The sequence below is a fragment of the Macaca mulatta genome, chromosome 16 (genome assembly GCF_049350105.2).
Source record: "Macaca mulatta isolate MMU2019108-1 chromosome 16, T2T-MMU8v2.0, whole genome shotgun sequence".
In the NCBI taxonomy this organism is placed as follows: domain Eukaryota; kingdom Metazoa; phylum Chordata; class Mammalia; order Primates; family Cercopithecidae; genus Macaca; species Macaca mulatta.
The window spans coordinates 61,824,430-61,839,176 of NC_133421.1; the positions used below are offsets into that span (position 1 = coordinate 61,824,430).

The window sequence follows — 14,747 nt, forward strand, 5'->3', positions numbered from 1 at the left end:
TTTCACCGTGTTCGCCAGGATGGTCTCGATCTCCTGACCTCGTGATCCGCCCGTCTCGGCCTCCCAAAGTGCTGGGATTACAGGCTTGAGCCACCGCGCCTGGCCCATAGATGTTATTTTGAAACAAAAAGTAGGAAAGGCACTGAGCAAAGTGCCAGCTCATAGCCACCATTGAATAAATGTTACTGTAAGAAATGTTCAAAAAACAATTGTTTGAAAAAAAGTTATTTCAATCATAACTCTCAAGATACTGTATAGGTGGCCCAGTTGATTCATATGTAGTCATGCCTTACTTTGTTTTGTACTTGGTTTGCTTCATAAATTATTTAAGACAATCCAAAAGAGATTTGGGTTCTGGGACTAAAAGGAGTAAATGCTAAAATACCACTAGCCCAATTACCTTCTCTTTCACGTGTCCATGTGAAGAGATCACCAAACAGGCTTTGTGTGAGCAACATGGCTGTTTATTTCACCTGGGTGCTGGCAGGCTGAGTCCGAAAAAGGAGTCAGCAAAGGTGGTGGGATTATCATGAGTTCTTGTAGGTTTAGGGGCATGGGGTGGATCTCACAAAGTACATTCTCAAGGGTGGGGAGAATTACAAAGAAACTTCTTACGGGTGGGGGAGATTATAAAGAACATTGATCAGTTAGGGTGGGGTAGAAACAAATCACAATGGAATGGAATGTCATCAGTTAATCTATTTTCACTTCTGTGGATCTTCAGTTGCTTCAGGCCATCTGGATGTATACATGCAGGTCACTGGGATATGATGGCTTAGCTTGGGCTCAGAGGCCTGACATTCCTGTCTTCTTATATTAATAATAAAAATAAAACAAAATAGTGGTAAAGTGTTGGGGCAGCAAAAATGTTTGGTGGTGGTGTGGAGAGATAATGGGCAATGTTTCTCAGGGCTGCTTCAAGCGGGATTAGGGATTAGAGTGGGAGAGATTAGACTGAAGAAAGATTTTTGGGTAAGGGATGATATTGTGGGGTTGTTAGAAGGAGCATTTGTCATATAGAATTATTGGTGACGGCCTGAGTGTGGTTTTGTATGAATTGAGAAACTAAAGACACAAGGTCCGAATAATGAGAAAAACAGGTATTAAAGGACTAAGAATTGGGAGTACCAGGGACATCCAATTACAGAGTGTCAAAGGGGGTTCAGCATAATTATTTGCTTGGCTGGCGAGTTTTTGGACTCTATCCTTGAGTTTTTTATGTTGTCATATACCAGGCCAGATTGATTTAGGTAAAAACAACATTCTTCGTTTAAAAATATACAGTTATACACCTTCCTTTTGCCTAATTAAGAAATGTAGAGTGTGTTCTTAAAAGAGGCTTTTATTTTTCATTCTTCTTTCATTTTATTTTTTGAGAAGCAAATTCCTTTTTGTCTCTATCCTTTGTCCCTCCCTTCTGTGAAGTAAGTACAAACCCCAGTGGAGGAAGATGGATTAGGATCTTGACTTCTCAATAAATTTGTACCTAACCAGGCTAATTGAAAGCCAAGAATGTTAGCAGCATACGATTAAAGGCTGATGTAAATTTCAGGGTATTGTGAAGCCTTCTACAGTTCTTAGATTCTTTCTCATACTTTTTTGTTTTGTTTTGTTTTGTTTTGAGATGAAGTCTCGCCTTATCACCCATGCTGGAGTGCAATGGCATGATCTCGGCTCACTGCAACCTCTGCCTCCTGCATTCAAGCAATTCTCGTGCCTCAGCCTCCCGAGTAGCTGGGATTACAGGTGTGCGCCACCACGCCCAGCTAATTTTTTGTATCTTTAGTAGAGACGAGGTTTCATCATGTTGGCCAGGCTGGTCTCGAACTCCTGACCTCATGATCTGCCTGCCTCAGCCTCCCGAAGTGCTGGGATTACAGGGTGAGCCACTGGGCCCGGCCTCTTTCCCATACTTTTAAGAAATCAGGATTTGGCAGTTATTGCTAAGTTCAGCTTGCATAGCCCTTCTTGTATGAACTTAAAAAAATTTATGTTCACAGAGGTGGCTGTTTATTAAAAGAAAAAAAAAATTGAGTGTGTGTTTATTGCTCCCTCTTAGGTGACTATGTTTATGGTGGAGTCTATTACTCATTAAAGCTGTCTGTGCTGGTAGTTATTCATTTGACTTTTGATTATCTCAGTGAGGTTTATCCAATTTGGAACTTATATCCATAAAAAAATTCTTAATTTTGGCCAGGCGCAGTGGCTTACACCTGTAATCCCAGCACTTTGGGAGGCCGAGGTGAGCAGATTACGAGGCCAGGAGATTGAGACCATCCTAGCTAACATGGTGAAACTCCATCCCTACTAAAAATACAAAAAAAGAAAAAATTAGCCAGGCATGGTGGCGGGCGCCTGTAGTCTCACCTACTCGGGAGGCTAAGGCGGGAGAATGGAATGAACCCGGAAGGTGGAGCTTGCAGTGAGTCAAGATCGCACCACTGCACTCCAGCCTGCGTGACAGAGAGAGACTCTGTCTCAAAAAAAAAAAAAATTCTTAATTTTCTGGGGTCCTTTTCCTGCCTATCAGTACATATTTAGGCTACCTCACCTACTACAAATTAATGTATATTTAGATCGTTTTAAGCAATTTTAGCATTAGATATAATTGAAAAGAAAGAAAATTGGCTGGGTGCAGTGGCTCACGTCTGTAATCCCAGCACTTTGGGAGGCCAAGGTGGGCGGATCACTTGGGGTCAGGAGTTCGAGACCAGCCTGGCCAGCATGGTGAAACCTCATCTCTACTAAAAATACAAAAAACATTAGCCAGGTGTAGCGGCGCATGCCTGTAGTCTCAGCTACCTGGGAGGCTGAGACACAAGAATGGCTTGAACCTGGGAGGCAGAGGTTGCAGTGAGCCATGATAGAACCATCACACTCCAGCCTGGGTGACAGAGCAAGACTCTGTCTCAAAAAAAAAAAAAAAAGAAAGAAAAAGCAAGAAAATTTACTTTTCCTTCCAATCATATAGAAATTGTTTTATTTTGTACTGTGTTTAAGCAATTGCCCTTGTGTACTCTGTTATTAATGTGAATTATCTAAAGTAGCCTAAATAAATGAAAATTTTGCCAGGTTTCAATAAAGCACTTTGCCATTGGTCCTTTTAGGAATGGAAGACATCGTAAAAGGAGCTCAAGAACTTGATAACATAATCAAGCAAGGATACTTGGAGAAGAAAAGCAAAGGTAATGGTCAGACCCACAGATTTCAGAACATTCCAGGAAGGGAAGGGAAGTGAGGAAAAAGAAAGCTAACATATTGGGTGCCTTCTCTGTGCCCGGTACTGTGCTAGGCAGATACAAGGCAAAAGTAATGCAAGGAAAGGAAAGGAATCTGGTGTTTGTGTGTAGGCTAAAGAGAGATGTCCCAGCCTTGAGTAGACCATAAGCTTCATCAAGATAGGGATGGTTATATCCTGCTCACCTCTCTATCCCCAGTGCCTGGTATGTGACAGGTGCTTAATAAAACTTATTGAATCAATGAATGGTGTTCTTGTCCTTATCTCTCAGTGTGCTCCCACTGGGTAGTTTTTATATCATATGTGAAGCAGCCTACTTTCAAATTTCAGACAAGCCCAACTCTTTTGTTTTTTGTTTTTGTTGTTGTTGTTGTTGTTTGAGACTGAGTCTCGCTCTGTAGTGCCGTGGGTGTGATCCTGGCTGACTGCAACCTCCACCTCCTGGTTCAAGCGATTCTGCTGTCTCAGCCTCCCGAGTAGCTGGGACTACAGGTGTGCACCACTATGCCCAGCTAATTTTTTGTATTTTTAGCAGAGATAGGATTTCATCATGTTGGCCAGGCTGGTCTTAAACTCCTGGCCTCAACTGATCTGCCTGCCTCAGTCTCCCAAAGTGCTGGGATTACAGGCATAAGCCACCACCCCCGGCCTTTTTTATTTACTTATTATTTTTTTAAGATGGGATCTCCCTCTATTACCAAGGCTGGAATACAGTAGTACCATCATAGCTCACTGCAGCCTCCAATCCTGGCTCAAGCAATTGCTCCCACTTCAGCCTCTCAAAGAGCTGGGACAACAGGTGCACAACTGTGCCTGGATATTTTATTATTTTTTATGGAGACAAGGCCTCACTTTGTTGCCTAGGCTAGTCTCAAACTCCTGGCTTTAAGCATACCTTCCATCTCAGCCTCCCAAAGTGCTGGGATTACAGACCTGAGCCACCACTTCTGCCTTCAAACCCAACTCTTGACCTTTAACTCATTTAATTAGAATAGGTACCACTAGAGTTGGCATCTCAGGTTTAACACTCAACAGGCAAATTGGCTCAGCACAAAAAAAAAAAAAAAAAAAAAAAGCTCTTTCATGGCCATGGCCTGGAGAATCATTTTTCTTTGTCAAAGGCAACACATAAAGATATAATGGAGAGTTTGAAAATGTACAAGATGAGATAAGAACCCAAAAGATATAAAGGAGGCTAGATAAAAAGACAGCTGTGGGGCACAGAGCAGGCACCCCTGTTTAGAACTTGGACCTTTAACTGAGCTAGTCCCCCGGACCCTGAGTCAATATGGGATAACCTGTGGGAGTGAAAAGGAGGGTTTTACAGTCCATTAACCTGGGAAATAAAACAATAACACACTGGACTGTATGTTGTTGGATTTTACAGACTCTTCAGTGATGGTAGTTACCTGAATTTATGTCCCCTACTGCTGTTCTGTTTAGATCATAGTTTCTTTGGATCGGAGTGGCAGAAGCGATGGTGTGTTGTCAGCAGAGGTCTCTTCTACTACTATGCTAATGAGAAGAGTAAGTGTTCTTCATTTACACAGCAGCATCTCACTCCTGGATGCAAACACTTCGTAAATTCTCAAGCACTTAGATCTCAAGATAGCAGTCCTTAACTAATACCCATAAAGGGACATGCTTAGGAAAGAAATAGGCATGGGCAAATAATACCTTGCCCATCACCGAAAAAGCAGAACCCAATTTAGAAATTATTTCACATTTAAACACTAAGAGTGTGGTCAGCACATCAAAGGGTTATCTTTTATTATGATTAGCAATACATTATCAAAGTTGAATGTTTTGATTTAAAAAATAAAAATAAAAAGACCTTCAAACTCTTTACAGGTATCAATACCATAGCTAAAATATTGAAATAAATTAATTCTGAGAAAGACTTAAAGAACTTAAACAATGGCCCAGAAATTGAACCCCCTAAGGGCATGCTCCCAGCTTTATCCTAATGACTACTAGGAAGTAAGTAGTCCAGTGAACATTCCTATAGCCATAGAATATTGAGACCCAAATGGTTGCTGTACCCAAGGCACGCCCTTCAGCCAGATGACAGCAGCAGTGAAGTGTTGACTCAGGCCAGAGATAGTTTCTTAATGAGCCACCACTGACTTAATCAAGTCAACACTCATGAGCTAACCCTAGAAGACCTCCCATCCATGTTTAACGTAATTGATTGATTTATGAAAAGGAATAGAGGATATAAGCACAATAGGAGGCAATTACAAATAAATACAAGCTAAAAATTATTACTATAGATGAATGCAAACTTTCGAATAGGGGATACACTTCTACAGAGTTGGACTGCCCCAGGAGTAATTCTAAGAAACAAGAGGGAGACAAAGTTTAAAAAACGTCAATTCTTGGCTGGGCGCGGTGGCTCACGCCTGTAATCCCAGCACTTTGGGAGGCTGAGGTGGGCGGATCACAAGGTCAGGAGATGGAGACCATCCTGGCTAACACAGTGAAACCCCGTCTCTACTAAAAATGCAAAAAATTAGCCAGGCGTGGTGATGAGCGCCTGTAGTCCCAGCTACTCAGGAGGCGTGAACCCGGGAGGCGGAAGTTGCGCTGAGATCGCGCCACTGCACTGCAGCCTGGGTGACAGAGCAAGACTCTGTCTCAAAAAAAAAAGCATCAATTCTTGTTGGGGCTTTCTTGTGCTGTGCACCTTCGAACAGAGGCCAGCGATACAGATTGAGTAGAGCCTTTTTTTTCCTTGCAGTCATTTTCTGTTTCTCCTTTCTTATTCCTTCCTCAAACATAGTCCTCTCCCAGTGCCTGGATATCCAATGTAGGGAATAATCAGACACCCACCCAGTTGCCTTTGTACTTCCTGCACCTGCAGTACTAAGGTAGTAGAAAGAAATACAGCCTCGGGCCAGGCGCAGTGGCTCACGTCTGTAATCCCAGCACTTTGGGTGGCCAAGGCAGGCAGATCATGAGGTCAGGAGTTCAAGACCAACCTGGCCAACACAGTGAAACCCCGTCTCTACTACTAAAAATACAAAAATTAGCCAGGCATGGTGGCAGGTGCCTGTAGGCTGAGACAGGAGAATCGCTTGAACCCAGGAGGTGGAGGTTGTGGTGAGCCGAGATCACGCCACTGCACTCCACCCTGGGCAACAGAACGAGACTCTTTCTTAAAACACTGAATCTTTGCTAAGTTACTTGAAATCCTTAAGATTTGCCCTTGGGCTTGGTAGCAATTGCCTCATGCTGCCTCCCTGCCTGCAGTAGTTATCACAGACCTTTGCCTACCTTTCACCATCCTACATCCCTCAGAACCTTTCCCATCTAGGGGCAAAGGCTAAAGCCCTGTTTGGAAAGAATAACAGCATAGTTTGTAAACTGAGCTACAAGTCCCATGTGTCCTTCCAACCCCCAACCCGCTCTCAAACCCAGCAACCACAATTTCTCCTCTAAATTATAGGCATACAACCCAGCCAGTTGTTCTTTTCTTATTTTAAACCTTCAAACTAATATGCCATTTGTCACTGTAAATATGTTCATCATTTCTTTTGCATTTAAATAAGTGGTTGGCATATCTAGATATAAAACCAGGTGTGTCACATCTGTTCATTCAGAATCTTCCATACTCACGGTGAGAAAGGAGGGGGGACAGTAAGAGCAAGAGACTCAGAGGCTTTTATTGACCATTTTGCCATCAGGGTGAAATAAAATCTGGTGACCAAAGAAACAACAAAACATTTTAGTGGCCGGTTAGAACAAGGAGAGATACTTTAACAAAAAAGATTCTGGTGTCAAAAAGCACTGTTCCATGGCTCCCTTCTTGCCAGTTATTTCTTATTGTGCCCATGACATTTTCTTAGTAAGAATAGTGTTTGTGTATTTCTTTTAGCTTAACCAGGTGAGGACAGAGTCTTTTTTCTTCTTCTTTCTTTTTTAATATTGTCAGCACACTGCCATCCTTCTCATCATTATCATCATCAAAAAGCATTTATTAAGCAATTCATTTCACATGATATAGAGCTCAAAGCATCCCAGACACTGTGGTTCCTGTTCTCTATGTGTTCTGCCTGAACCACACAATGAGGACAAAAATTCTTGAGAGCCACCTCCTCTTTTTCTGTTTCTAACACTTTTTTTTGGTAGTGACAAGCAGAAGTCTCTCTTCACTTAGGGTCCTTTTCCTTTTGTCTCCTTCCTCGTCATCTAATAATACTCAACATTATTCTGCTACTTCTCAGGTTGACCTCTTACAAGGAGGATAAATACTGAGTTTTAATCATTCTCCCTCTAGCATAAATTCCCACCTGACCAGCAGGGAAGGGGGAGAGAAGTTTAGCTCAAATGCTACATAGGGCATGGGAGGCAATTCTGGGACCTTATAATGCCCCCCTGTGCTGCTGTCCCTCCCCTCAAATGTGAGCTCTGCTGGCCCTGATAATAATGTTTCAGCTCTATAATAGCCTTCAAGAGCCTCACATTTACAGCCACACTCTCCCTGCTGTAATAATTCCTTCTTTCTGTTATTATAGATCTCTTAACATTCTAATAAATTCTCTGTCTCTGTTGTACTCTTTTGGCAAAATAACCTTTCACGTTGCATTTCCCTAGCTTGGCAGTGATATCTGCCTTACTGTCGCAGTAGCCTCTTCTTCAGCTTCTCTAATAACCTTTCCTTGACTATTGTGGTTCCTCAGGGATGTAACAGCTGTTTCTGTGCTTTTATTTTACATACCAGAGAAGATGCCTTCCCTTGGCAGTTGCATCTCTCTAGGGATACAGGGAGCTTTCCTGTCTTGCAGGCAAGCAGCCCAAAGGGACCTTCCTCATTAAGGGCTACAGTGTTCGGATGGCCCCCCACCTGCGAAGAGATTCCAAGAAAGAATCCTGCTTTGAACTGACCTCCCAGGATAGGCGCAGCTATGAGGTAGGACGCACCGAGGAGATGGTGATCCTTGTTGGTGTTGCAGTTTCCTTTCGTGTTGCATGTGAGCCATGGTTGCTATGCTGGGTTCCAGCCTTTCTTTGTTACCTGCTCATTTCATACCAACTAAGACCCTATTTCTTGACATGTCTTCACATTTGCTATGCCACACCCTCCCCTCTGTTGCCACTCTCATCCTAGATACAGACTTTGCTTGGCTTCCATCCTTCATTCCTCCTCTTCTCAATTTCAATTCATAGGTGAGATGCTTGTCAGTTGCAGCACACAATCCAATTCCTTACTTATAGTCTCTGATTTTATGGTTTAAATTCCCATTCTCTTTATTTTTCAACTGATTTTCTTCACTTCCTCCCATAAAACCCAAAAAAAGAAGATCTAACTGTAGAGTGAAAAAAAAATTATTTTCCCATGTTCATCTTGCTATCCAAAATAATCTTCCTGTATGTCGATGCTTTGCATATCTCTGGAAGGATTTCTAAGGTATTGGTGACAATAGTTAGTAATAATAATAATTGAAGGACTAGAGGACCTGGTTGGGGCATGAAAGATTTATTCCTTACTATGCTCAGTTTGAATCTTTACCTCATTATAAAATTAATTTGTTTCATTTTATTTTTGCCATCTTCATCCTGAATGACCAATAAAATTTAAAAATTTCTGACTGTGGAAATATAGTGATTTTCACCAAAAATGTATGTGTGCATGTGTGTGTGTATTGTTTTCTGCTCTTTGGTAATGTTTATCTTATTACAATTTTATTAAAGCAATTTAGAAAAACTTTAGCTTATGAAAAAGGAAAACACCATACTAAGAGTAAATTAACCACTTAAATAACACTTTTAGTCTTCAGACTTTTCTCAGCATTCTTCTTTTTATTTCTACAGTATCTTAACTCTTATTTTGTTAAAGGACCTAGGTCTTCATTATGTAATTTCCAGAAATTTTTAAAAATTTGAATTAAAATTTTTTATAGAGTCCTTTATGAATATATATAAAATAGATCTATGCACTGAATATGTTCCTAGTTATTTTTATTATTATATTCTGATAGTAACACATCCAGATAAAAGTTTATGTAACAAGTCTAAACAAGTATTTCTAGAAATGTTTTTATAGAAATTTGTTTTTAAGAAATCAAGAATAACAATGTCTATTAATAAGTATTATGCAGGAATCCAGTTTCTTTGTGTAGCAGATATCTTTACCTTACCTTAATGGTCAGATAATTAAAATATTTTTCAGGGACAATTATTTCAAGTTGATTCATTTAAAATAAAAAACTTACTAAGGGCTGATGCTTGACTGGCCTATTTTGTAAATCAGAATGTATTTACTTCTTTTCTTTGGCCTATTGAATCCAAATCATTACCATGGTCCATGGATTCTTCTTCTACAATATCCTTCGGCTCTTTCCCTTCTTCTTTATTCCCACAGCTATCACAATGGTTAAGTTCCTGTCACTTCATCCAGAGGACCAGTTGGTCTTCTATCTCCAGATTTCTCTATTCCAATCCTTCCTACTCACAGCTATTGAAAGAATCCCCACTCCCTTTGCTAGAGCTGATAGTGGCTTCCCGTTGCCTACATTTTAACTCTGAGCTCCTAGTACTCAGAGCCCTTTTACCAACTCTTCTCTGACCCTCAACTCTCCAACTTCATCTGTTATTGTTCTCCAGTCAAACTGATCTGCCAGCCTTCCCCATAAGTCATGTTCTCATTCCTGTTCTTTTGCACATGGGCCTCCCTACCTAAAATGTCCAACTCTGTCCACCAGTTTCCACCAACTCTTCTTTAAAATCCAACCAAAAGGGTATTATTTTAGCAAGCCACTCTGACCCACTCTAGGCAACAATAGGTGCTCCCGGTCTCCTCTTGATATCCAGTTGTTACCAAATGTGCCTCCTTTGTAGTGTTCCCGTTTCGTGTGTGGGGGTTGGTTTGCTTTTTTTTCTTGTAAACTTTTCTCAAATAAATGCCTGATGAAGGAATAGATAATCAAATGAAAGAATGCACATGGACATGAATGTCTGGACTCAAAAAGCTGTCATCTCTGGATATGCAAAATTGCACAAGGAAAAAATCAGTTTGAGTGAAATATTTGGTCTTCTTTCTGTATGTTAATCAGGCAGAGAATCCTGAGCTTTAAACTTGACTCTGAAACTCAGTGGTTCCTCCCCCTTAGACATCCCTGTCAAGATTCATGGAAATTTTAGTGACAGTGATAAATTAATTCACTGATTTTTCTGTAGTTTACAGCTACTAGTCCAGCAGAAGCCAGAGACTGGGTGGATCAAATAAGTTTCTTGTTAAAAGGTAAGTGTCACTGTTACAGAAATAATACCTGAGTTCATTTGCAGTTGAAGTTATGTTGCATAAATATAATCTATAGACTTCAGTATGTATTTTTTCTGCCCTTTCTCACCTCTGCCTTTCCTACCACATTCCCCATATTACAACAACAGATAGTACTATGTGTGAATGAGAAGGTAAAGATGGTATCAACCTTGGGAGGACCTCTGGTATCATAGCTCATCCACCTACCTACAGGCAAGTCTGTAATATTCAAAATCACTAGACAAGAAGATTCTAAAAATCAGCTCAGCCCAATTCAGTGTCTCCTAACCCCATATATTCTGGAAAGGAAATTGATAATATCCAACTTAAAGTCATCTAGTTGCAATTGAGGTTCAAAATCTTCTTATTTTAGTCTTAGGAGGAAGTAGAAATCTAAACCAATCTAGATGGTCTTCAGAGACATTGGACATTAAAAACAAATTGCTATTTCCCACGCCGCAATAAGATGTTCCTTGCTTTGGGGTGGGAAGAGTCCTGCCTGAAGATGGTAAATGACTGCTCTTAGAGTACCCTCTGCTGGCCAGCCTGTAGGCAAAGCAGAAACGGTGGCCAGGGAAGCCTTATCCGGGAGTGGCCTGTCAGGTAGAAGAAGCCAACCTTGAGTGAGTCACTTGGTATTAGATAATCCTTACCTACCATCATGGCAGGACCCTACCTCTGTTCTGCAGAAAGGCAGAAACACCGACTTTATACATGGCCCAAGACCTAGAAAGACACACGTCAACCTAAAAATGCCAAGCCTTTTCATCTCAGTGTTTTATTCTGCTATAAGATTTTATTGTGGATAAAAAGAAGGAAGCACCAGAGCTTTAATTACAAGAATTGCCTGTTTTACTCAGTTATGCCTTTGCTATCACAAAAACAAACTATTGCATCTACCAACAGCGTCACGTATAATAGACTGGAACTAGGCAAACATGAACATTGATGGCAAGACTACAGGGTACACTCTCATCTAGGTGCCTTGGATTTATGCGTGTAATATACCCCTAAGTGTGTAAACCTCAATAAAACTCAAAGCAGCTTTATTGAGCTGTACCCTGTGGTACTTTCAGAATCCCACATTGAAGAAATTATTCATTCCATTTTATTTTAAAACAAACAAAATAATAACATATGGTTTAAGCCACAAATGTGTTTTTGATCTTTTCCTCTTATGTGGTGGCACCAAAATTCAGATGAAAATTGTTGCAAAATCTTTATTAAAAGCCTAATCAAGCCAAACAGTTTTATTGCATTTTGAAATGAACGTTGGACGTCTCTCCATCCTTTCCTTCCCCAGAGTAGGCTGACTGCAATCGCCCATCCTACAGAGGGCCCTCAGCAGGGTTTCAGAGAGCACTTTGTAGTACACATCAGAGAATGAACATACCCAGTTCCCCATTAAAATAAAAAACCAATCTCCCTCTCCTGCCCTGGTGCTCCCCAGTGCTGTAATGGCTCAACACCTTCTATGCAGTGACCCACTTTAAGGTCAGCTAGACTGTGCAGTTGCAAAAGGACATGGTAACTGCATTGTTCAGCCATTCTATTTGGTGTTGTATTACTGTTATATTTTTCCATACCCCATTTCTTTTTCTCTTCCACTGTTGCCCATTTTTTTCTCTGCAAACAAATTTGTCTGAAATTCTGCAGTGAAATCACTGGGGATATGAGCTTCTGACAGCTCCAACACCCTACAGAGGCCACCTTAGTTCCCATGGCCTGAGCACCCTGGAGGACTGCAAGCCTTCACTCACCCTTCCAGTTTTCTACTTGATGAGCTGTGCGCAGCACACTGGCTTTTCCTCTTCTGGCCTATTTTCTTCCATTCGCCTCCTGTTCTCATTCACACACCCATACTTTTCAGGCTGCTTCACCCTGATCAAGTTTTATTGCAAGGAAGGATTTATGCTGATGGTTTAAACCTGATGCAGTGCTATTCCGGCCTTTTCTGTAGATTTCCTGCCACCAAAGCCCACATTAGATATAATAGCATTTAACCTGGTGTTTCATTTTCTTTTGACATATTTTACTCTCATCCCTCCTCCTCCTTCTCCCTCTTTCCTTTCCTGTCTTATTATTTTCTTTTTCTCTGTTTCTTGATTCATTCTCATCTTTGCCCTGGCAGATCTGAGCTCCTTAACCATTCCATATGAAGAGGACGAGGAGGAAGAAGAAAAAGAAGAGACATATGATGATATTGATGGTTTTGACTCCCCAAGTTCTGGTTCCCAGTGCAGACCCACTATCTTGCCTGGGAGTGTGGGGATAAAAGAGCCTACAGAGGAGAAAGAAGAAGAAGATATCTATGAAGTCTTGCCAGGTGAGAAATTTTGTCCTCTGATTATCTTCCGCTAGTTTCGGAAACTCATGACCTGGAGGAAGAATAATAACTTTGAAAATTCCAAAATAAGCCAAATAGAACCTTCATCCTCTGAAGGAGATAATGTGGGAAGCTTTATGAGATTGTAGGAAAGCGGGTAATGAGGCTCTGCCTTGCCATGGGAGCAAGAAGAATTTGATTAGAGAGTGTCTTCTATCCATGCCATGTGAAGTAACTTATTACATGTGTCCACCAGGTTAAAGAGTCAAGAATACTTACATTGGTTTTTATTGGTTTATTGTGAGCTTTGGGATGAGTCATCAAAATTCTCTAGTTTCAACTTTTTGGTGTGTAGTTGTAAGAATAAGGAAAATTGCTTCAAAATTATGAAGGATTTCAAAACTCTGAAATATGTAAATGCTGACAAATCTTTTAGTAATACCTTGATAGACCAAACCTTGATAGTAAACCTTGATAGAGAACAACTCATTATTACCTAGTTCAGATATACCATGAGTTAAATCACATCTCTTAAAAATAACCCTAACATGTTTTATCTGCTCATCATTACAGCAGGTCTGCTTTATATATTTCCTTTCTTCCAAAGGCATGAAAACTAGCATCTCAAAAAATGTATAGTCATCACTGCTTCTGCATAGCCATGTCTGGTGGGGATAACAGCAGCTGGTGAACGGTGCAGAGCTCAGTGGGGGTCAGACGGTGGAGAACCAAAGCCTGAGCCTTTTAATTGTGAAGTAGTTAGACCACAGGAACACTAATCTTCAAGTCCATTCAGAAAGATCATTCCTATGGAAATTTGCCAGAAGTTCAGTGCTCTGCGGAGAAATTCAAGTTAAGCTTAAATTTATAGCAATTTAGATCCCAGATGAACCCAGATGAACCTCAATCCCAGATGAACCTAAGAACTAAGGTGAATCTAACACTCAGGTCCCTGAAGACAGGCTGGTTGCTGAAAGCATAATCAGTAAGCAACTTGCATTTCAAGGCTTCCTAAGAAGAGCATCCAACCCTCACCACACTACATTCATCTCTTCCTGGGGAGGAAACTACATCATTGCTTCCTGAGTCAAGGGGCAGGACCGTGGCCATATGTCCCTGCCCTGCTGAGGACTTCACCCACCCACCAAGGAGAGCCTGCTTCTTCTCCTAGCACTTCCAGCCTCTGCCAGTCCTGACTTCTCCAGCCTTTTTGTTGTGTTTTATTATGCAAATGATATCTTGGTTGAGGTCGAGCCATTTCTTGTGTCTTGTGTCTGACGTTAAAAAAAATGATAATTTCCTCAGCAAGTCATCGTCGTTAATGAAGTTTTACAAAAACAGATACAACCAAAGGAAAATAAAATTTCACAGGTGATAAATTTTTCCAATTTCCCTGGCAGAATTCGATAGGATTGTTAAATTAAGAGTGAAGGTGTCTGTTAGAAAGCAACGAGCAGTGATGGGTAATTTTATAGAGTGGAAAATTGAATCAAATTGCTACATTAAAACACAGCTCCTCTGAGAATCTTCCCTTTCACAGTTGGCTCCATTGCAACAGCAGGGTGCAGAAATGGATCTAATTCACAATACTCTCTAAAAGGAGATGCACTCCCCAACTTGGCCAGAATCTTCTTAGTGAGCTCACATTCTGCTCACTCCTGCCCAGGCTTGGGGAAATATCCGCGTGACACTCTACTTTGGGTTACAACTGTGGAAGAGTGCTCTGGGAAAACCTCAGTGAACTTTCTGGGGTGGAAAGAAAGGGCCTTTTTCTGCACCATGTTTCGTTTTCAAAGGAGCCAGGAAGGAGGGGGCTGATGCTCAGAGACACAGAGCAAAGGAGAATAAAAAGAGGTCTCAAAAAATAAGATGAGTTTGGGACTGTCACCTTACCCCAGGAGTGGGCAGTGAAGGTATGA

General features: G+C 41.1%; 1 protein-coding gene across 4 annotated transcripts in view; it reads left to right on the forward strand.

Moving 5' to 3' along the window:
* The window catches only part of SKAP1 (src kinase associated phosphoprotein 1), a 325,743-nt gene that overhangs the window by 241,846 nt on the left and 69,150 nt on the right, over positions 1–14,747 (forward strand). For all 4 annotated transcript variants that reach the window (XR_013406615.1, XR_013406614.1, XM_015119393.3 and 1 more), the window contains exons 5-9: positions 3,108–3,185; positions 4,682–4,765; positions 8,026–8,150; positions 10,418–10,481; positions 12,634–12,828. Coding sequence is in view for 2 of the 4 variants with exons in the window: in XM_015119393.3 (XP_014974879.2) it covers positions 3,108–3,185; positions 4,682–4,765; positions 8,026–8,150; positions 10,418–10,481; positions 12,634–12,828 (546 nt within the window). In the remaining 2 variants the exon portion in view is untranslated. The remainder of the gene's footprint in view (positions 1–3,107; positions 3,186–4,681; positions 4,766–8,025; positions 8,151–10,417; positions 10,482–12,633; positions 12,829–14,747) is intronic.